At 37.9% G+C, this 24335-nt stretch overlaps 1 protein-coding gene across 10 annotated transcripts in view; it reads left to right on the plus strand.

Moving 5' to 3' along the window:
- Window positions 1–24335, plus strand: part of MLIP (muscular LMNA interacting protein) — a 108058-nt gene that overhangs the window by 48700 nt on the left and 35023 nt on the right. For 8 of the 10 annotated variants that reach the window (XM_058834405.1, XM_058834398.1, XM_058834401.1 and 5 more), the window contains 7 exons: window positions 321–686; window positions 6548–8173; window positions 13540–13611; window positions 21984–22049; window positions 22132–22215; window positions 22311–22370; window positions 24053–24097. In XM_058834405.1, coding sequence (XP_058690388.1) covers window positions 447–686; window positions 6548–8173; window positions 13540–13611; window positions 21984–22049; window positions 22132–22215; window positions 22311–22370; window positions 24053–24097 — 2193 coding nt within the window. In that variant the 5' untranslated portion in view covers window positions 321–446. The remainder of the gene's footprint in view (window positions 1–320; window positions 687–6547; window positions 8174–13539; window positions 13612–21983; window positions 22050–22131; window positions 22216–22310; window positions 22371–24052; window positions 24098–24335) is intronic. The other 2 variants (XM_058834397.1, XM_058834399.1) reach the window with 2 other exon arrangements.

Genomic DNA, 24335 nt, shown 5'->3' on the forward strand with positions numbered 1-24335 from the left:
TGGTCTGACAGCTCATTCGGCTTCACTGCACCCTCCTTCCCAGTGCCCGCTGTGTCTCGGGCCATGGCTGTGCTCAGAGCCCTCTGTTGCTCTGGGAGTAGCTGGGAAGGCAGCCCCCACAGCTTAGACTGGGGGCTGGAAACTGGGACTCCCTGGGGAAGTGGCTTCTGCTGTGTACTCATGCCTAAAATTCTTCATTTGCCCACTGCACTTTTGGTAGTGCAGAGACAGCCGCTACCTAAAGCCAAATTTGCTTCACATTTTGGGGAACACAAATAAAATGCAGTTAATTGGGATCTTTTTCCTTATATCTTTTGCAGTCTGATGCAGTCTCTGATGAGCTGGTCTTAAAGAGTGGGACCAAACAAGACTGTGTGTCCGCTGTCTGTACAGACAGCACCCGAACAGCTTTCCAGTCCCTGGGGTGTAATTCAAGCAAAGGAGAAATGCAGGAGAATGACCTTTTTAAGGCTGAGTTTATCCTGATTACGGACTCTGGTGATGAAGATGAAGTAGCTGCCTCAAACAATGTTCATCAACCTTCCAATGGCTACGGTCCCATCAGTGCTCAGCTGCTGACCACATCCCATGTTTCTCCCACCACCGGGGCAGGGAAACCTCCTGGCGATGGGCACCTTCCAGGTGCTGCACTTTCCCACAGTACTACTGATCCACAGAAACATCAGGTAACAAGCTCTTTAGAGATAACCTTTGCTTTCTAAACATTTTGGGATATGGAGCCAGTTTGTACAACAGCTGGTCAATTTGTTCTTTAATTAACATTTTCATTGGCTATTTCTGTAACATTTGGACCTTAAGGAGGTGGCCCAGCCCTTCTGACTTGCTGCCTTTCCATATGATTCTGGTGTGTGTGAAGCAGATGAGGTAGATATGTTCTTTCCTTTGAGAGCAGCTCATCATGACAGCAAGTTATTCAGGGGATGTTAGATTCCTAGCTAGTCCAAATTCAGTAAGGTCATTGAAATCAATGGAGCCTCAAGATCATTTGAATTATTAGCATCAGACTTCCCAGACCTAGATTCTTTTTTCTCCTCAGCACATCTTGCAGTCCTTTATGCATGAGAAAGAGGCTGTAAAAGTCCTGTTATTCAGATTGTTTGTTGGTACACCTGACTTTGCACAAGTGTAAAGAGCTAATGAAGATGAAATTTCTATTTTATGGGGATATTTATAGGTGTATTTATTGACTTACTGAATTTCCAATTCTCCCTGGGACATTTCCAAAAAGGGTTTTTGAAATATTTCATTTACAAAATGAATAAATCCAAACTACTGCATGAAAAGTTAATGTCTCCCATCTTGGGCAGAGCACTGATATATATTGAAGGGTGTATATGCAATGGAAAATCTCACCTTTAGCAAAATAGCAACATCCTTCTCACATGAAATAAATTCAGGCATTTCCTTTGACCTTGACTGGGTTACCATGACATGACAATGCCATTCTTCACCGATAATTTAAAATCAAATATTAAACATGTCTGCTTTGTTTCTGAAAATTAATAGGATTTCCTATCTTGTGTTGAAATACTTTTGCCACTCAATTTTTCATCAAATTCCGTCAATTTTTGACTGAAGATTGTGAATAAGAAATCCACTCTTGTTTGGGATTCACAGTGGTATGAAATGTTCATTTCTTCTGAGAAACTCCCAGTAAAGTCAGTGAGACACCTATTCTCCTATGCCTGTAGGAGAATACTTGTTCTGAGGAAATACTTAGTAAAATTTACTTTAGCAATGTTCATTCTTACTTGGGTATTTTTTTTAAGAGCTTTTACAGAAATTGGGTGGATTTTGGAATACTATACAGAAGAGTTCCTCTGCTGGATCTTTCTTAAACTTCTGGTGACTTGAGAAGTAAAGAGGGGTTTGCTGAGGTAATGGAAGATAAAGGTTGCACAGAACAAGAAATTAAGCCAAACTTTGCTAACTATTCACCTGAACAGGAAGAGAGGCAGTATGTAATATGGGTAATTGAATATCTGCTCATTATTTTTTAGTCACAAGTTTTCAAGACTATACTTTCTCATTCTTCCTTATCTCAGTGTCTTTAGCCATCTATATTGCTTCATAAAAAGATATTTTTACTAAGCTGCCTTTCACTGTTGTTCTGGTTATAAGGTGTTTCCCTGGGCATCACTCTTTCCAACTTGTTATCTAATGAAGGATCATCACTCCTGAAATGAAGGAAAAACTTCAAAAATATTAAAGAGACACATGGTTTATCTGATGGTACTTTTCTTGTTTACAAAGAAATCCATATATGGGCTACCTTTTCAGTTCTTGGATTATAAGGGCAGTATCTGTCCCTTTTGAGAGTTATTGCATATAACATTACAGTAACTTAAAAGCATAATTACATTGAGGAGCTTCCTGTCAGGTGTGAAAAAAGCATAGATCAGTATTGGGGACGGTTGTGCTGCAGAAGGGATCACTCTGACCCGGAGAGCTCATTCAGCTTCATTCATTTCTGACTTTGTTTAAACAAAAGGAAAAAAGGAAAACATTAAAAACATTGTAAATTTCTGTTCTGTAAGACATAGAGATCCTGGCTGATGTAAAATACCACGCTATATTCAAGGGTTGAAAAAAAATAATCTGTTATTCTGGTCACATTTGGAACTTTTTGGTAATAGTTTAATGTTTATATATTGTGTTTAGGGTTATTTTATTTTATTTTTTTTAAATGTTAAAGAGAGTCTAGCCATGCAAGAGTGTGTCAGACTGACTCCTGCCTTTGGGAATTTACCCTTTGGGTTGGACGGGATGTCTGCTTCCCTGAATGTCAGGGCATGAGCTCAGCTTGGAGAAATTTCTCGACGTGCTGTGAGGGATCAGTAACCAGAAGGATTTTTAGTTACTGGAAGTCATTTGATGCTCCTCTGTCCATTGAGTGCCATCTGGTTTGGCTTTTCCAGACAAATAAGTCAGGATTCCCTATAGACTCCTGCCTTTGCTTGGACAATGCACCTTCCTTGTTGGGAGAAAGTGGACTGTTCTATATAGCATTTATATTAATTTGGTCTCAGCTCACAGTCTGATTTACTGTGTCTCTAGGGATTTTTTTCAAGTTTTCCACAGTTTCCAGTATTTTCTTCTGACTTTCTGGTTCTCAGGTTGCAGTCTTTGTAGGTAATTTGCTTTTATTTTTTCCTATCTATAATCAGATTCTGCTGAGATCAAAGCATGTTTAACTGGGCCCCGGATCAGGTCTAAATTGAAGACATAATTCATTCAGACATGATTTCTGCCTTTTGGGCTCTCAGTTTGCACACTCTTTCCCTTTTCCTGTTTGACCAGCACATCTTTCAGGGTGTTGCTGGTACAACTAACCACATCTTTTGTTCTCATCCAAAGCAATATGGCCTCACTAGAATGACCATTTGCTTTATGTCCAGCTCAGTTCTGTCATTTCAAGTGTGTTGAAGGTCTTCTGGGCAAGGCTCAACACTAGTATTATGTCCACTTTGATAATTCTGGAATGATTAACTACAAGGCATCAAGATCTTTTTCAAGTGCCTTTTATCCCTTTGTGCTAACATAATCTTGCCACCTATTTCAGTTTTCTTCATACGTTTTTGGGACATGAATATCTGAGGTGCTCACGAGAAGAGAAAAAGGCTTGCAGTTGAATCACAGACCAAAGAAACACAAATCTACTTTGGTCAGTCACTTCTTCTGCACTAATCCAATTCACCCACAGGAGGGTTTTAAACCAGTAGAGAAACTGAACAGAAAGAAATCCACTGATTGAGGGAAGTTACTATATCTCGCCTGGCATTGTTGAGGCTGCAACTGTAAAGCTGTGCTCAGTTTGGTGGCCAGCAACCCTGAAATTCAAGAGAGATGTGAAGAAGGGAATGGGGTCCAGCACAAAAGTGTAAATATATCTGGGACATGTGTGAGCTGAGACTAAAAGAGCTGGCTTTGTTGACTCCCACCAAAAGACAGACAAGGAGGCATCTGGGAGCTGCCCAGAACCACTTGCAGGGCAGTTACGACATGACAGAGCCAAACTCTTCTCTGCAGTGCCAGGTGAGGCAGCAGTGGCTGCAAATCACAGCGTGGGAGATCCCATCTGGACATCAGAAGCAGCTTCCTCAGTGGGATGTGGTGCAGCACTGGCACAGGCTGCCTGGGGGTGCTGGAGCTCCATTAGAGCTCTGGAGACTGAGGCGACACGGCCACAGCTGAGCTGAGCCACTGGTGCTGGTGAGAGCCCTGCTTTGAGTAGGAGGCTGGACTAGATGACCTCTGAAAGTCACTTCCATCCCATTGATTTTGATCATTGATTGTGATTTCCTGATCCTGTAAATAAGAGGTTGATCATCTATAGATGTGGTTATTAATACTGTGTTGCAATAGCAAAATAATTTCTGGAGACTTGACTAATGGCTCAATTAGCTCAGCCAGTAAATGTTCAGTGGTATTTTAACTGGAAGAATACTGCAAAATGTCTTTATCTTACTTGCAGGAGCGTATTTGTCATCTGCTACCACAAATGTTTTTGTAGCTGCTTATAAATCTCAAGTTTTAACTAATTAGAAGTTACTGCACATCCTGTGATTTTATTATGAAGTTTCACATTTGTTCCTTTCCTTTAATCTGTTGTCTTTTTAAGGGAAATCTATCTATTCTATTTTGAAATACAGAGATTTCATACCCCAGCTCTCTTTTGGTAGTTGATTAACTTCCAGAATTCATTATTAAATTAATGAGGCTGTTCCAAATTATCAGATTTATTACCACACTGATTTTCAACTTGTTAAATAATTTTATCTTTCATGACAAATTTAACAATAATTTTTCATAATGATTAAATAGTGTTAAATTATTATAAATTTCCAGTATTTTTGCTTCTTCTTATTTTTCAGCAAGAATCCTAATTTTTCAGTCCAATAAAATATAGGTACAATGATATAAACAACATTAATTTTTATATTCCAATATTTCCCTGTATACATCCATTGAATTTCCACTCTGAAGCAGGACCCCTTAACACATGTATAAAACAAAGGGAAGTTAGTGTTGTTGTAAAGGCATTTGGATGTTTTGTGTTTATTCCTATAAATAAAAGCATTGAGCTGGCTTTTCTGAGGTTAACTTATACATTAAGTGTCTTTAATTTAAAAGGCTTGCTATTTGTATGGTATCATTTAGTAGGAAGAGCTCACTTATTTTAAGTTATAAGGGCGGATAGGTTTTTGAAGTGTGTGTTTAGCCTATATTTAGTACAGTTTCGTCCTTGAAAGCTTTTAAGTCTTGCTCTTCTATTGCAGCTTCTTCGAGCACCTGCTCTCACTTGAAAATTAGCTGTTTTCTTATTTTTGTTCTGTGACATATCAATACTGTATTACATAATAATCATCATAATCATCATCATTGTAATTCCTCTCTATTATGGGTACTACATACGTATTAAAAATATAATTCATAGGCTGAGCCACAGCCATGAGCAAGTCATGTGTTGAAGCTGAATGATATAATAGTCTTTTATAGAGCTGCATAATACTTTCAGGGTATCTAACAGTAGTTAAATAGTGTTCTTATATTTACATCAAGTTTGATGAAATTAGAGTTAATTTCTCTGCTATCAAATTGCTCAGTCAAATGTTAGACAACAATTTGTATCCTTTTGGTTTTACAGTTGACTTTAATCACTATTTCATATTGATATGTTTTATTCATATTGTATATACCTCAGTTTTTAATTTCAGCATTATAATAACTTGGAAGATTTTGAAAGAATTTCTTTCTTTAGGAGCATGAAACTGTATAACAGGTTGATAATATACTTGTATGCTCTAATTAGTTTTGACAAATCCTAATTAGAATAGACCCAATAAAAAAAGACACTCATGAAAGAACTCATTACTGTTTTATTAGTGTATCGAAAGACTGTGGAAAAGGGGATAAGGACTCTTACATGCCTGCAAACTGTCAAATGCTCTGCTCTGTGAATGACAGAAGAAGTGAAAAGCAGACTGGGTGTCTGAATTAAGTAGTTCCAAGCAAATTTTTCATTCTGATATCACAGTGCTGCAGAAGGGGTTGTTTACTGAATGAGAAAAAGAACACTTGACTTGAATTCTATTTTCAGAAAGCCTGTTTTCCACTGAACTGGCAAAGTGAGATGGGACAATATTGCAATTTTCTTACTTCCATTGTGTTTATATAATGTGGATGGCATCACGTGGTTCCAGACACTCCTGGCACTACTTTCTTGGGTTTTACCTAAAATGAAAAATACTGTAGCCTTGAACCTTGTTTATATCAGCAAAGCTGAGGTGTCATAAATGCAAAGTACCACGTAGCTTGTCTGCCTCAGTCACCTCCGCATGTGGTCCTTATCCATCAGGTTCTATGTCCAAGCTTAAAACAGCCCTGTGCTTTTAACCCACACAGCAGTACTAATGAAAACCCTATATGCATGACCACAGGACTGAAATGTGGGGTGTTTAACAGTTCCACAAGTTCCACCTATTTTAACAATTCTGTTTTTGTTTTTGTTTTTTTTTCTCTCCAGTTAATTTCTACTCTTTCCACCTCTGATCATCTTTCCTCTAAACCACCTGCTGTCCACTTAATTTCTCCAATTAATCAGAAAGTAGCGTGTGGTGCCATGGTTAACATGAATCAAGCCTCTTCGCTGGAAGATTCCTGTAACAACTGGCAGTCAGCAACCAGGTTTTCTAAGCAAGACTCATCTCTCTACTTTCAGTCTGCTTACCACAGTTCACCTCCCTCAATGTCTAAAATGTCCTCTTCTGCATCAAAGAGTTGGTACTCTACTCCTCGATTGTCTGATAACCTACAAACACCAAATCTCTATAGCCCTGGCTGTGTTTGCAAAATGGGAGACTTCACCACATCCTCTGTTCTGGCAAGGAGTCCAAGTCTTTCCTCCAACGCTCCATGTTCAACTGAAATTCAAGGATGTTTAGCTCAGTCTGCATCCCCCAGTTCTTCCAAAAGTTTGGATGCTCTGTCTCCTCTCCCTGTACATATAGTAACACATTCATTATCTCCTACCCCTAAACCATTGTCTCCACCCTCTCTTTACGGGTCCTCTTCGACCATATGTAGTATAAATGAGCCTTGCACACAAACATTATCCAGAGGAAATTCAGCCAAGTCAAGAGTCAAATCCCCTCTGCCAACCAGACTGACTCTCTTAACTGCTATTTTGAGATCAGGCTCCTCTCAGCGGAGACCACTGTCTCCTGCTTCTTGTCCCACATTTTCCCCTAGCTCCCTTAGTTCCTCAACACTTGCAATAGATCAAAAGTTCAAAACAACTCCCCCAACCCCCAAGAAATCTGTTTCAAGTCCTCCTATAAGGCCAGATTCTCCCAGCAAAGAGGATTATTGGCTTTCAGGATGGGCTCAGCATCTGCCTTTACCTTCCAAGCCTCATACCACTCCTCGTGCGAGGTCCCTTTCTCCTAAAAAGCACCCTCCCGTTCAATCACTTTCTCCAGACTGCCGAAATTCTTTGTCCTCTGCTGTCTTCTCCCATAGATCAGTCACCTCTCCAGATTTGCCGTCTTCACTGCCTCCTCTTTGTGTCCCAGCTCCTTCTTCCTTTGTGTATCCCACTTCTCCTTCTCCAGAAGGGCTGGAGTATTCTGCCTCCAGGTCCTGGGCACCTCAGAAGTCTCAGAGAGTACACACTTACTCGCCCATCTTTACTTGCCAGTCATATCCTTTGCTTTCTTCTACCAGTCTTAGTGGTGCTTTGTCTCCTACCATAGAAAAACACTCATCTCCTTCCCCAAGTCTTTTGCACTCACCTTCTAGATCTAAATCAGATTCACCCCAAACATCTGTTCAGGAGATCAGTGCCTCCTCTCCTACCCCTTCTAGCATCTCAAAGCAGTGGTCTCTTCCACGGCCTCACTCTACCCCACTGGTTCCACAAACTGGTAATACTAATTCCCATCCTCTGCAATTTAATTCTTCATTGGTGCAAGCAAATTTTAGGTCTAACTCCTCCTCTCGGAGACCTGAGCATTCTGCCACGTCATCAGTGTTAAAGTGCAGATCTCCCATCTCAGACAAGTCACCAGGCACACTGCCATCAAGACCCAGAGAGCTGACTTCATCACAGTCTTTTTCCCTGCCTCCTGACCATGAAAACAGCAAACCCAAGGTACTCTTGGTGCATGCTTATTTTATAATAGTTCTTTGTCCCTGTAGGAGGAAATCACACATGCTGCAGAATACTAGTAAAATAAATGAGACGTGGAAAAAATGTGGAAAAGGAACAGGTTTTTTATCAATAGTGAAGATAGTGAAAATGAAAATAGTGAAAATCCTACCCTTCAAATTGCAAGCAGTGTGTTCTGTATTGTGGAGAAGATGTTGTAGGAATCCTTTAGCATAAAAAGAAGATACTTTATTCTTCAGTAAGATGGTTTACTAGTAAGAATGGATTTGTGTCCAATGGCTCTGATGTATATTTTGTACACATATTTGTGAAGCTTGCCTAAAATCCTGGTGTATCAAAATCAACCATGAGGCAACTATTCACCCCATTCTAAAGTAAATCCATATGTGTTCCCAGGGAAAGTAATAGAAGTGTGGTGATCTTAGGTGCAGGGCTGAGGAAGAAGCTGCTTAATCTATTTGATGTGAACTAACTGTTCCACTGATTAGTGATTCCCATCCCTCCTGTCCTCCTCACTTCCCAGGAGGCTTTCCTCACCCCAACCACCCCGGGACTAGCCCAGAGGAGATAATGAGCTCAGCCTCAGTAAAGACTTTGTGGTCAAAGGCCAGCAAGGGAAGATGAGGACAGTCTCCTGCTTCTTCCCTTTCTTTTGTACTTTTCTGATCTTGTTGTGCTAGAGGGGGGATAAGGAGGAAAGAAAAGCCAAGCTGCCTACAGCCCAAGCTACTGCAAATACAAAAGTCTCACACCTGGCAGATCAGCCATGCTCCTGCTGCTTGTCATCTGCCCAAAGGCAGGAGAGCCATCACAGAGTGAGAATAAGCAATGATGGCAATTGCTGTAGGAGGGCTTGGGAACCAGTCACACTGTAGATTTAAAGGGGAAGGGATATCCAAAAACATGCAGCAGGTAGGTGAAAACAAGAGGAACTTCTATGCAAAACAGAGCAGTTAGTTGCAGAAGACATCACAGGTGCAGGAGGCTTTCCAGCCTCTTTTATCTTATTTTTGTACTCTCTGCTTCCCTTGTGCTGTGTTCCCTTCCTCTAACTCATATCTGAGCTCTGCCCATCATACAAAGTCTATAATGGTTTATTGATTTATTTGCTCACAGCACAAAATTACAGCCTGGTCTGCCAGATCAAGTTTTGTCAGATGTGATCCTAACAGCTTGGTCACGGCAGGAGTGACTTAAAAATGTTAATTGGAAATGAGAGGTTAAAATCAGCACAAAGTAGCAATTGTCATGAATGGTTCTTTTAAAATCCAAACAAGCCAAGAGGAACCATTGTGCTGAGCAGAACTGTATAGTGTTACACCCTGTCAGTATTAGTTAATGAAACAAAAAGTGATATGAAATTGTAGAAATTCCAAGAAAAAAGCCCCTGAGACCAAACTGTAATGCATGACCAAGCCTGCAGGTTGCAAAATAGTTGCAGTTCCTGATAGCTGGTGCATTGAGCACTGTGAGATCTCTGGCAGTAAGGAAATTCTCTGCTTGTGACACAAAGCTATTGCTTGGGTTTATATTTGCAGAGGTTGCTGTATTTCTTCTGTCTTTCCTACTGCCCCTTTTCCTACTAATTCTGCTTTATCATATAATATGGTGGCACTTCTGAAACTGCCCCACCATCCCATGGAGACTGGGAGAGTGTCCACCAGTATACCAGACTTGGACCATTAGTCCAGTTTAATTTTAAATCGTGTATACAAAGCTGACTCAGCTGCAGATGTGGGAGACCTAAAATATCTAAATCTAATGTAACTGGGTATTCAGTGCAGGAAAGGTCTCTCATGTCTTTAAAATGTGAATCTGAGACTTCATCTACTGTTAATAATGCTGTCTATTCAACCCCCCCTCCTGCTCTCACTTACTTCCATCCCTAGATTATGATATAGCTCAATGAACTTTGCTGATGTGTTAAAGGGAGCAGGCTGTCCAGTGTAACTCCAGCCTCAAATCTCAGTATATTTCCAGAGAAAAAAGTTTTGAGGAGAGAGAACTTTAATATCCTAATCAGCATTTAGGTCTCTTTAGTAGTAATCAGCTCAGCTATATAACTAGACAAAAAGCAGATTGCTTCATCTGATGACTGTTGACATATGACAAAATCTTTTCATGTATGAATGTGCTAAGTGAACATTAAGGGAAAAAGGCAGCACCTAGAAGTGCTTGCCTTTGGTGTGTATAATTTGGCATGTGTAATTTTTTAACCTTAACGTTGCTTCAACAGTCATTGCAGCACATTAAACCAACATCTATTAAACCAGAATTTGGACATGCACCAATTAATGCAAATCAAAGTATAACATATTAATTTAACTGTTTATATATTTATATATAAGCATATACTTTCCCTTGGTTTATATTTGTTAATTACTTAAAAATGGGAATGTTTTGCAAAGTGAATATAAACATAAATCCACAGATCAGTGGGAAGTGTCCACTTTGGGTGACCACAGAAAATAAAAACCCTCTCCCTAGACTTTGTAGATACTTTGATAGTGTCCTCATGGACCTAATATACCAAAATGGACAGTGAGACAGAGTAGAGACAGATAAATTCTGCAGGAACAGTTGTTAGAATAACAACTTCTAGCTTTCTGGTTTGAAAAAACTTTGTAGTTGTTTCATGGTGTATTATTCATCCATAATCTTTGATTTTTCCTATTTGAATGTAGCTCAGGAATGCATACAGATCTACCCAAAACAATTGGGGAACAAACTGACTTTAGCAACATGGACCTCAGCACAGCTGTAAAACCTACCATAGAGCAGGGAAGATTATTCATGAGGAGCTCTATGCTACCATGCTTGGTCACTGATTTTAAGCATTTATACCACATGTCTGGCACATTTTGCAGCACCCCATGGGTGTCTTAGGTGATCATTTGAAAAAATAAAATAGGACATTTCCCCCCAAACTCCCCAAACTGACATTTGCCCAAGCTCTGATGTAGGAATTGGTTTGCTTTTGGCTGCACCATGGTGCAGGCCAGCAGACCTAATTGTCCACTGTTTAAAATTACTGCTATATTTCTGTGAAACAGATTATTAAATGTATTTAGGCATTGAAAAAATAATTAAAAAAACCATGAAATAATGTGTAAAGACACGTATTCATATAGATGAGAAACTGAAGATTTTCCACTTGTCTCAGACCTGCATAAATAGCACAGTGCTCATGGGTTCTAAAGTATTTGGAAGTCATGAAACACATGAAAGCATTATAGTAACATTTACATTTTAACAGTCTGTTGTGTCTTTATTTAGTTAATATAATAGAACAACTAACCTCAAAGTGATCATAGTTATCTTTTCATATATGATGCAGATATGATTTCATCATATGTAAAAGCCTATGTGCTAGTCAAGACATATTTCATATGTTCAATTATACAATTTTAGCTGGATATCAATTATAATCAAACAAGGATACGTTTTGTGAGTATGCCTATTTTAATATTTGGCATTTGTTCTTCCATCTCACAGATGAGTATTTTATTTTAGTTTAAAATAACAAAATATTATTTTAGCTATGCATGACTGAACTTATGCATATAGTTTTTGTATATGCATAAATATATCTATGGAGCTATGCAGTGTTGCTTCTTAAATGTTTGAAGGGCAGGATTCAACTCACATGACTTTTGACATTTGAAAGTTACATATCCAAGCACAGTTTAGGTGATTTTATTACAGCTAGTGGAGGGAGTAAGGTGTATTTAGAAGATGATTTTATTCTACCTTTCTATTTGCCTACTTTGGGATGAGATTAATTCTGTAGAAATGCCTATGATTATAAAAAGCATTAGTGTTGACTGAAGAACCTGAGCGGTAGACATTCAAGTTAGAATCACTAAATCTCATATGAATTACTCTCCCATGCTCTACAACTCTTCTCACCAAAAAAATAGAAAAAAAATCAGTTCCAGCATTTGCATTCATCTGCTTTGTCAAGCTGTTAATTCAATATGATTGCTGTGATTACTGACTTCTTGAATGACTCATTCTCCAGTTTCCTACTAAGTGAAGTCAAAAGCAAACAATATTATGTATAGAAAGAATTAAAGTGTCGTGCCCTACACTATTTCAAGACAAGTATGTGGATAAATTTCTTATCTGAGTTAAAATTTTGCCCACTATTCTGTCATCAAGACCTTTAGTAGATACAAAGAAAATAAAAAGTAAACAAAAGAATGAGTGCAACATGTTGTTTTAGACTATTATCTCATAATCACCAGTATTTACTGTTGCAGGTAATGGCACATTAAAAAAACCTGACCTGATTAACAACTAACTATATTTCTGGCTGACTGCCACAGAAATAATCAATCACTAACTTAAAAGTCTACTGTTGTATGAATTTATGACTGTTTTGTCAGATTGTTACCTAAAAGGGAACAATGCAGCAAATCACCATTTAATTTATTATTATTATATTATTGTTAATAATAATAATAAATAATTCTAGCAGTCATGTGATTAAGAATCCTACCTCTTGAACTCCTATAAGTATAGAAGAATCTAATCAATATTTTAAAATTACTGAGTTTAGCCTCTATATTTTCAAAGAAAATGTAAAAAATATGGTTTGTAAAGATTTAAAAATAATGGGGCAAACTAATATAGTCTAAAATTCAAATTATTTAAAAATAATATTTTTTAAGGTTGATCATAAATTTCCATACTGAAACCATGCATTTTGTATTTTTTAGATTGCCAGTTCCGTTAGTTTTGTTTGAACGTGAAAGTTCCTATACTTATTTTGTTTGGGTGGTAGAGTTATTTATTCAGGAGCTGAAAAGTTGCATGAAGATTTAAATGATCCATCCACTTAAACAAGCAATTCAGCATTTAAAGATCATAATCAGTCTCATGAGAGCCAATCACAGAAATCCCTCTGATTTCATGGTTCAGGATCACACCACTCAGCAGCAGTTGTTGAGGTGAATGTACTGACAGAAGTAGCTGTGCATTTTCATATCTAATCACAGGAAAACTTGGAAAAAACTTACAGCCTCCTGTGATATTAATTTAAGGGAACTAGTCAGTAGGAAGTGGTTAAAATTACTTTGGAAGCTATAAGGTGGAGGGAATTTGCTTTGTCTTACCTCATTCCTAAGAGCAAAACATATACATAACCAGAACCTTAAAACCTTAACAAAAACACTAGATTTTTTTAGAAATAGTTTTTCTAGGAAATACATAACCATTGTTTTGTTGCAACCTGTCTGCAAGATGATTGTAATTATCTTTCATTCTGTCATACCTTTCCCCTCTCTTCCCTCTCTCTCTTCTACTCTGTTTTACTTCTCTTCCTGCTTTCTGGCTTATCCTTTTAGCAGTACAAGATCAAGACAAGCTACAAGGCATTTGCAGCAATCCCTACAAACACATTGCTTATGGAACAGAAGGTTAGTGTTTGACATGGGCATCTCGTATATTTGAGACCATTTAGCTTTGTGTACAAATTCTGACATTTCTGTTGGGGAATTGTTGCAGAATCTAAGTCCTGGGAACTAACTACTCAGGATTATAATTCCAGCCATTTTCAGGGTCAACCACTTTCACTGAAGATCAAAGACTTCGCTATATGAATTTCTGAAAATCAATTTACTACAAAAAAGGAGAAAATCCCAGTGTCCTAAAGGAATAGCCTTTTATGGCAACACATCAAAATCTGACTTGTTATTGGAAAATGTCTGAAACACTGCAGTTCTGGGACCTGACAATCAGTAGATCTTGATCAATTAATGATTATTGGACAGCTGTGCTTATACCCATAAATTTAACATCCCAAAATATGCAATTTTGACCAGCTGTCTTGTTAAACTGTGAGAACCATCCTTGCCACTGCTCTGACCTCTGTTAACTTCCATCAGTGGGCCATTCTTGGTATGTAGTTTGTAGTAACAATAATTTTCTGTAGGACAGGCAGATAGATTCAAACCCCAGACTTCAGTGCATTGATTTACTACCAAAGTCATGGTCAACAAAGGCTGGGCTATATAGTCTTATTTAGACAATTCAACTTGGAAAGTAAATTGAAAATTTAACCTTTGCATGAAGGGCTCAAAATACCCATGGATATTTATTTTTAAAATATTTTTCTCAAATTATTTTTGCCCAAAAGAATAGCTAAGTTTAACAAAAATTTTCTCTGATGATCAATGAGCTAAGTGTCTTGCATCTTTAGAGATGTGCTTAATCATACTAGCATCCAGTTTGTAGCTTTATCAGAAAAAGCTTTCTGTGCAGGACCTAGTTGAGGAACTTAGCCTCTGATTAATTTCTTTAAGCATTCCTGGCCACAGATAAAAATATTTATTCACATATACAGCTCAGTTGATTTCACTAGTAGTTTACAAAGCCTAAAGTGATTTGTTACGGTGTACTTAACTATACAAAATTTGAAGATGATAATTTTTTCCTTGAAATATTACTGATTGTGATCTAGTAATTATCAGTTCAGTGCTATAAATCAGATTCTTTTTCCAGAAAAAAGAGACATTCCTTTCTTTTCCAAAGGTTTTTTAATCTTGAACAATTTTTTTAATTCTTTGCATAAAACCTGATCCTTCCATTACTTAAATCTTGAATGCACTAATTTGCTTTAGCTTGCAATGTGGTGCAATAGAAACAGCTCTGTAAAGGAAAATAGCTGATGCAGGAGATTCTACACCCCTACAGAATGTATTTTGGGAGGGTTTTGTTTGAGCAGAAAGCCTGTTAGTGGGTGGAAAAAATTGGTGGACTCCTGAAGTACCACTTCATGGCTGACTTCACCTGAAAGGCACTGTTTGTGCACTCTGAGACTGCACCACTCTGCAACCCAGGCCAGGTAGGTGACTCTGAGCAGGGTACTCACTCTAAGATCACACTCCTGATGTGAACTAGTGGGTTTGTGTCAGCTTATTGCACTTTTTCATAAGAAAATGGATTTCTTTTGAGGGTCCTGCTGTGCTCTCTGGGACACTGACTCACAACCTGCACATTACTTATCCCCATTACACAGAACTGATTTGTACAATCTAATGCCAGCATGTGCAGAAAAAGTAATGACTCAAAAGATATCTGTGTTTAGATAGACTTTTGGTTATCCACTGAATTATGGAAAATTGTAGCCTTGGTGTATCCTTCAGCAGTGAAAGTGGTCATGTAGTACTAATAAGAAATCAATTCTCTGCTATAGGATTTGCCCTCAGGAGAGACTCTTGACTAAGTAACTTTGTGAGTGTATGTTCCAGCATTGCCTGAGTACATGCCTTCTCCCATCTTGGGAATTATGGATAATAATCTCCTATTGATCTGCAGCAGCAGCTAACTGTAGGGCTCCTAAACTAGTCCTGTTGTGTTAGCTAACAAGGGTTTAGAGTATGACTCCTATGAGAAAGCAGGAAGTAGTCACATGGCACACTCAGGCCTCATTGTACCAAGCCTCAATATCCAAGTATTCTCCTCAAATGTGTTGGGTGGGGATCTCATGATGCACTCTAACTCAACAACAGAAATTATGTTGTCCCCATTTCATGCAAAGAACTTTATACACAGCATTGAAAGAGTGAGATTTAGGACGGTAAGATTTTAACTGCATGAGTGATGTTTTATTAACATTAAAATCATTATTATATGATTAGAAATACAACATAATTTTAGATATGTTTTTTAGCCTAAGGTGCTAAAATAGTGTTTAACTATATGATTAAATTAGAAATGCACATTGTCAGAAGTCAACTTTTTCCTGCTTTGTGAGTAATTATATTATTTAAGTGATCATGAAAAATAAAATTAGTCATAATTGTGTTGTGGGTGATCTTAGAAACAATTCATCTGCAGTATTAGGTCCCATGACAGAAAAATGCCACTCATGTGCCATGTAAGGTGCAATGATTTATCTGCCTCTAAATTTTCTCTTGGTGTCTAAGTTTCTTTCTCAAGTTTTCTTTTGTGTTTGTGTAGATGCTTTTATTTAAACCACCATTTTTCAACTTCTGCTTATGAAACCATTAGGCTGTCATTACCTTAATGTTTTTTCTAGAACACGTTTTTCTTATCCTCCAGTACTCTTACTCAGAGTTATTCAAGCATGTGCCTATAAATAGAAAAGAAAAGGCTGATTTGCTATATATGCGTATACTTCGAGAAACCCAGAAGTGGCTTAACCTCATCAAATCTCCTCACTGGCAAACTTCCCAGCTGTTTGAGTTTGCATGGGCCTGATGTTTCTCCCATCACCTGTTCTCTGCTCAGAAAAAGCACTATCCAGGATCTCTGGGAAGATTGGGCTGTAACTTCCTTCACAGCCAGAAGAACTAAACTTGTTTTTAAGGGATTTACCCTCAGCATGATTAGGCTCTGCCAGGAAGCAGCAAGAAGGGGTTTCTCCTCAGAGAGCTGAGATGGCAGCAAGGATGGCAGGGCAATGTCCTCACCAGCAAGGACACAGCTCCACAGTGCCTGAGCAAGGATGGCAGAAATGCTGATAATGTGTTGGTTATCCAGGGTCAGTCAGCAGTGTCATCACAGCCACACAAATCCAGAGCTTTGAGGCAGGTTCACAGACTGCAATACTTAACTCTTCAGCCCAGCAGATGATAGGATCCACTGTCTGGAAGAGGAAGCTGAACAAGTTTAATATAGGCATAGGGCAAAAAATTTGACAGAAAGAATTAATTAACAATTAGAAAAAAATGCTGGAGACTGAAATAGGCTTTTTATCACAAAAATTGAAAAATCAAGGCAGGACAATTTTCTGGCTCCTCATATTCCAGATAGTCCTGTGGTTTAAAGACGTCATACGAGGTGAGCACTGTCATTCCTTCTGGGCTTATTAACACTGAGACAGTGAGTCACCCTTCTGTAGACACTCACTCTTCTGTAGGTACTCTTGTAGGTTCTGCAATTATATGGATATAGTCACAGTCTAATTCAAAATTCCCTTCTGAACTAGGTATTATTTAAAAAGTAATGTGTCTGTTATTTAGAGGTTGTATTTATTAAAAATCTACTACAATGTCTTTCAGTCAAAATGGATAGATGAAGAGTTTATTTTCAGGAGCTACAGAAAAATTCATAACTTTAAATATCTCGTGTTAAGAAAGAGAAGCAATAATTTGTGCAGTTGAAGAGTGATAAAGGACCTCTTTTGTCTGTAATAATAACCAATGTAGGAGCAGCCTATTAACTCCTTTCTTACAAGGGCCTTGAAAGTAGTATCTTAAAACAAGTCCAACTTCGTCTTCAGGATTATATAAAATTTGAGATGTAACCCAAAAACCGTTGCAGGCTTTGGATTTACAAACCAAAAATGTCTTTTAGAAATTCAGTGGTCTTTGGTCTATGCAGGGGAATGTGGGTTTGCTGTGTTTGTCCAGCTAGGCATTCCCTCCACATACTAATTGGGGTGAATTTCCCTTGTCTGAGCATCATTTTGGTGGAAAGAAAACATACAGACTTGGTGCTGCAAATATTCTGCTCAGACTTCCCTCAACCTGAACTGGGGATGAAGTGTGGCACATGTTATGACCCAGGATGATGGAATGTGTCATGAAACAAACCTGCTTCACAGCTGAGGCTTATCCCACATTTGCCAAGTCTTCTGGAAAACACTAGGTATGACTGCCTATGGATGGAAGAGGTGCAAATGTTGTCTCATTGGGATTGCATTTATCAACTAATTGCAAGCAGACAACAATAATTTCAATTCTATGTAAATGTAGAAAAAGTAAAACAGTCTTTCCATATTTTGCAACACTTCTTGGAAAACTCCAAAGACCTGGTAATCGCATCCCATCAGCTACAAAAACAGACTATAGGCAGTGCAGCATATTCTCCTTGTGTAAGGAAAAAATAGAAAAAGGTATTTTCCTCTGCATGCAGAACGAAAAAGAGGGTATACTTTGTTTTGGGTTTGGTTGGTTTTTGGTTGGTTTTTGATCTGGTTTTTTTTTAATGGAAAGGAGGAAATACAGCCGAGGAAATATGAACCAAGGAATTAATATGGCAGCATTCAGCTACATTGACAATCCAGCTTTATGCATTTAGAAAACTCTTAGTTATTGTATTATCAAAAATCCATTGCTATAGGAACTGATCATGGCAAATACAGATACAGGTTACTCCTTGAAATCATACAGCAGGAACCTGGAAGCCAATTTTTCTCAGTCTCAGATGATTCACCTAACTGCTGGACAATTGACTATTATTGGGCATGTCAGAATTTTCTGGACCTGGAAAGCATTTATAACAAGACTTTGTTGAGAATATTTTGATAAAAATATATTTTAATTTTCCCCAAATATATCTGGTGTGCACTTGCTAGGTGGATTTCTTGCATCCAGATTATGTGTTCACATCAGAGTGTTTCTCAAGGCTGGATAAAAACACCTCATGGTAAGAAAGAAAGGCAATAATCTGTGCAGTAGTAAGACTAAATAAAAGACCTAGTTTGTTTGTAATAATAATCAAGTGTGCCAGTGTAGGAGCAGCCAATGAGCTCACTCATTTTTCATGAGACTTGCAGTTTTCAGTATTAAGTATTTTATAGGACAGAAAATAGTCAGTATAATATCAGTAAAATTTTCAGTATAATCACCCAGAATCTTCAAGAAAGAAGAAAAGGAATTAATGGTATGTGAAGTTCCATTATACAGTGGGATTTTTTTCAGATGTGCTGAGGGCTTAGGAAAAGATAGTGATGGGAAAATATGCTCAGTCCAGGGTTTTCACAATACAGTAAAATGAAAGCGATGTCATATCTAGGTCATAAAATTAATTTTTTCTATTTCTATTGATACAGTCCATTGGTGGATGAAATGATGTTCTATATTTCCTATATGTTGCCCAGACCTTTCAGTATTCTGATGAAATATTGGAGATTGTGTTCAGATTATTTATCAGTATTCTTTCAGCTCTGATACAGTTTTAGCAATCAAAAAGGAAGAAAGAGGAGGGAAAGGTTGTTGTCATCAGTGATGTTAATGGCACAAATGCATCACACCTCCAAAATTGCCCTTTTCAAGGGAAAAAAATAGTGGTTCAACAACTGGTTATTTAATTTAAATCACTTTATATTTTCATTATCTAAATTACAATGTTCTTTTAAATTGTGGTACCATGTTGTTTCATATATAATCAAAAATTTGAATGTCTAAATAAGAATATTCCACTTCTAATATTATTAGACCATCAGCATAAGAATCTTGAATACTGTTGATAGTGCTAATCAGCAGCATGTAGATAGAAATTAATCATAACATTTTTACATGATAACACCAGTAATTTTGAAAAAAAGTAGTTGCACATTTTTATCTCAATTTTATTCTATACGGAAACAACAACAACAACAAAAAGGCATGCTGGAAAAAAATTGAGATGTGCTTTGAAAAGTTAGCAACAGATTAAACAGAACCATTTATCTTTGCAGAGGTGGTAGGAATAGTTATAGAAAGTATAGTTTCCTGTTTCTGCTCTTTCTTTGGAGAACTCATCTGTTCAAATAAGAAGAAATTAAAAATAGGTAAATGAAAAAAAGAAAGAAAAAATAATTAAAGAGGTGAAAGAGTGAAAGAAATTAGATTAATTGGTTTGAAGATTAAAATTTTCTCAAAGGTACAGAAAGGAAGAACACTGCAGCTTTTTCTGGTGTGGTTCCTGCACAATGGTTGTATCTCAGAGGGACTGTGTAGATCACAGGCCGTGGTGCTGTGCTCACCTGAATTCTTTGGTCACTGAAGGCTCCAAAATGGAGAGATATTTGGGAACTCAGTTCCTGAAACTGGTAGATTCTTAAATCAACCAGTCTTGGTTCTGAACAGAGACTTTTGGATGTATCTGTAATTCCTCTGGAAAGATTCCCCCAAATCTTCAGGGTAGTTGTTTCTCACCCTTGATTTTGTTCACCCACGATTCTGGTGAAGTGCATATGAAACAGAAGCATCTAGTTTTTTTCTTAACAATCCCTTTATTATGTTTATTATCTTAATGGTTCCTTGGGGGTTTTGAGAAGCTTTGATACTTTCCCATTCCAAACCCATGATTGATAAAAGTTTTTCTGACTCACATTCAAACTCATCCTCCCTCTACATCAGGCTGCTTTGTGAATCCTGACCCTAATAGGTACTGAAATGACTCTTCTGCTTAATTTTATTGCTTATTGAACAAGGGGGACTGTATTTGAGTGCAGTGCTGAGCTGTCTTTGGCTGAGCCCTTCTCTTCAGCAGGACTGTCTGTCTTTTTGAAGTTCTAGCTGAGTGACAATGATGAGATTTCAGAGATGAGAAAGACTATTTATCTTTCCATGGTCTGTCTTGGGATAATATTATATTAATTTCTGTATATCAAAGTAAATCAGTTTTACTTTTTAAGTTTTGAACTGTAGCTACTCTAAGGCCAACACATTTGTCAAGAGATAGAGAGGAAGAAAATGTTTGGAAAGAAACTACTTTTAATTTTAGTAGAAGACATGGTGTTCCATAAATGTGCTTTTGTGCAAGATCATTTGTGTATTGTGTTATAATAATATTAAAAGTTAATTGTCATTAACTTTTCACTTAGGTGTACACAGTAGCTGAACAAGGAAAGAAATCAAATGTACTCAGCAACGTAAAACTCAGAAATAAGTATGCTTCTTTCCTTTTTTATTTTTTAAAGATACTTACATTTTCATCACAGGTCCACATATGTCTCCTGTATTCGGCATACCCTCATAGCTACCTCAGTCCATTAACACAGAATCCCACATGCATGAAAAAGAGCTTTACTGGAATGCTCTTTTTTTCTCTTATACTTTAAAAAATAAATTAACAAAATGAAACCTTAAAAAAACGTAATGTGTTAAACAAAAAAACTCCGCAAACCCTGCAGTTCCCTTCCCTGTAGTCCAGCTTCAGTAGACACATCAGCAGGCTTCCAGAATAATTTTTGGTCTCAGCACGGTGTCTATTTGAAAATCACTTCAAAGCAAAAATGGGTGATGGCAGGGAGAATGTGCTTCACAGATGCTGGATGAAGATGAAAAAGGAACTGAGCAGTGGATTTTGCCTTTTTGAGGGTGTTTTGTGACCCTTATAAAGTGAAGGAATTGGCAAACTGATTTCCAGTGTTCTCAAACCTGCTCCAAGTACCGGTATAGGAAAGTGAGCAGTATAGCCAAACACAAGAAGCTTGTGTTTTGTTTTAGAGAGATTGCATACCTGCTAAATGGGATCACAAATAGAATATAGAACATATTTTTGCTTCATACATTTCTGATTTCAGGCTAAAACCCAAGAATGGCAAACAGTACTTTCATTGCAGAGTGAAATCACCATCCTCTTTAAACAGGAGACACTTTTTACAGAAAACATCTACTGAAGGAAAGGAAAGGGCCTCCTGTGTGTTTGAGTCCTTGCATTATCCACCTGCTCACAGGTGGTGGCTCTCTGTTGGCAAGCAGCAGGCAGCCCCCAGCACCTCTGTGGCACAGAGTGCACACTCACTGTGTCACATTTACTGTGAAGGAGGGGGCGTTGTTGAAGAAGACAATTCGAACTGGTAGTTTCTGATTTTCTATAAGTGGAGATGATTCTTGAATACACTTTTCTTTGTAAACATGCATCTACATTCTGAATCAGGTTTTGGTAACCTAAAGAACATCACTAGGCCTGTAATTTCTTTTTCTTTTCCATCTTTCCATGGTGAAAGAGAAGGAGTCACCTTTGGAAACAGAGTGTTGGAAAAAGTGTATGTTTGCTTGATTTTCAAAATTTTCAACTCATTATCATATCAATAACTCTTGAATTGCAGGCATTAGAAGAGCCGACCAAGCCTGCTAGTGTGACTGAAGGCACTGCTTTGGACACTCATTCAGAGGTAGTGATATTATTTATGTTTCAGATCTGTATTTGAAAGCAAAAAGCAAAGTTTAACTGAGTGATCCATCCTCCCTTTTCAGATGTGCTCCCCTGCCCAGCTCAGACAACAAACAGAAGAGTTATGTGCTGTCATTGATCAAGTCCTGCAGGACCCCTTGACAATGGTAACCCATCAGTATGTGGAATGGACTTATTCTCCTCCTTTGCTTTTGTCTCTTGTCATTAATATGTCCATTCTCTGTTGAAAATCATTTTCCAGCGCCGGTGTGAGTCTTCTCCAAGTTTTCTGCAGATGAGCACAGAGTCAGATGTTGGCAAGGTAGGTGAATGAGCCCACCTGCACAGCAAGGGCTCTTTTCAAGTAATTATAAAGACAGGCAAAATCAGTAGGCAGTAGAGGCTGCTGCAACAGTAAAACCAATGGCAACTCAAAGCTGCAGCTGAGAAATGCAAAATCAAAAGTGTTTGGCCGTTAAAAAGCATGGAAAGACAGAACTATAGCCTTGGAGTCAGTGCATCTTTGCTGGAGGATGCTTTCCTGAAGTCAGAAGGAGATATATTATGAAAGAGTGTATTAAGGCTTCAGAGGCTAAAAAATCTCTCATACCTTGCCTGTCATAGGGCAGGGTCTTTGGCTTTCTCCCAGACCTCATCCCATCCTCGTGTCCTTACTACAAAGGAATCAATGTTTCTAGCTTTGATGGAAAGCATCTTTCAGAACATAGTGGTTTTTTCCAAGTTCATTATTTATTTTCAAACAGTGGGAGTATTAAATTAATAGTTGGACTTGCTCTGCAGTTCTGATTTCATTTTAAACCTCACCACTCCCAGAAGGGGGATGTCTGCAACATCTCTTTCTCCCGGATAACTAAGAAGTAGGTAGTGAGAGGCAGGGTTAATTTTCTATTTCTAAACTGGTTTCATTAAGTTATACTGATGTGCCTTCTGGGTTCAGAACAATGGCTAACCAAGGGAAGAAGGTCTTGTATTTAGTATGCTCCAGGTAAAATTAAGTTACTCGTCGTAGCTATAGGAAAGTGAAAATGGCAGAAATCCAACTAAAAATGTCAGGAAAGGAATTTCTGGCAGATGAACACATTCAAAAGTTAATCCATTCAAAATATCCTGCTGAATGTCCAGTCAGCCATGCAAGAATAGGGCATAGGTCCAGCATTTACCAGTGGCTTTATTGAATATTCAATTCAAGTTTAATTTTTTTAAAAAAATTACTTCTGTCAGTCAGCATGCAATGGTGAATTGGACTCCAAGACGCCGAAAGAAAGAAATGTGATAGCAGGAGAAGGATGGGCAGACAGTGTTACATGTTTTCCAATGCCTGTAGAATCTGGAGTGGTTAAAATGCTGCTACCAAGCTGAGTTGGAGTATCCAAAAACCACTTCCTTGGGCAATTGAGAATGGAAGGCATCTTTTGGCAGTCATGAAATCAAATAAAAGCGGACAAAAGGTGAACTAAATAGGATGTAGCATAGAGACCAAGATAAAAGAGATGAGGATGTCAGAATGAGGTCAAAAAACGCTTAACAGAGGTCACAGACATGGAAGAAGAAAAGAACTGACATATAAATACCTTATAAATGTTATAGATTAGTCAAATTAAGGCAAATTCTTGCAAATGAAAGCATGAGGAGGTAATATTATGTATTTTGTGAGCAAATGTGACTTCAGTTTCATGGGGCAATGATACCTATGGCTATCTAATAATAAGCATTTTGTTATGAGAGTTATCATATTAAATGCTGTCCTCAATAGGGCAGGATCAATGTTTCTGAGCAGTAAAATTAAGTAGTATTTTCTACAATAAACATACAAGCAGAAGTTAAATATGCCTTAGTCTCACATATGGTGTGAATCTTTCTGGAAAACGTAAGTTTTCCTGAATTTGAGCAATTAATAAATTCTCAGAATGTTGAAAATCTCTTGGGGTTACTGTTCAGAGTAACTCTATATATTGATTATATATCTATTTGTTTTTTTACAAGATGTCAACAACACTGCAGAGAGCAGTGGGGCGTGAAACCAGATATGTAAGTACTTTTACAATTGCTCTATATTTTGCATGCAAAAATGCTTAGTTTGTCTGCTCCTAAACAGTCCTGGGTGAGTCTGAACAAGCATCTGCTTGTGATATCAGATGACGACTAGCATAGATAAGCATATATATTACAGTGCATTTGAGACTTGAGGTGTCTTCCACTGTAGTAAATCTATCCTGGTTGGAGTTTCTTCACTGCTGTGTCTGTTGATAATTTTACCTGTGTGAAT

The sequence above is a fragment of the Poecile atricapillus genome, chromosome 3 (assembly GCF_030490865.1).
Source record: "Poecile atricapillus isolate bPoeAtr1 chromosome 3, bPoeAtr1.hap1, whole genome shotgun sequence".
NCBI lineage: Eukaryota > Metazoa > Chordata > Aves > Passeriformes > Paridae > Poecile > Poecile atricapillus.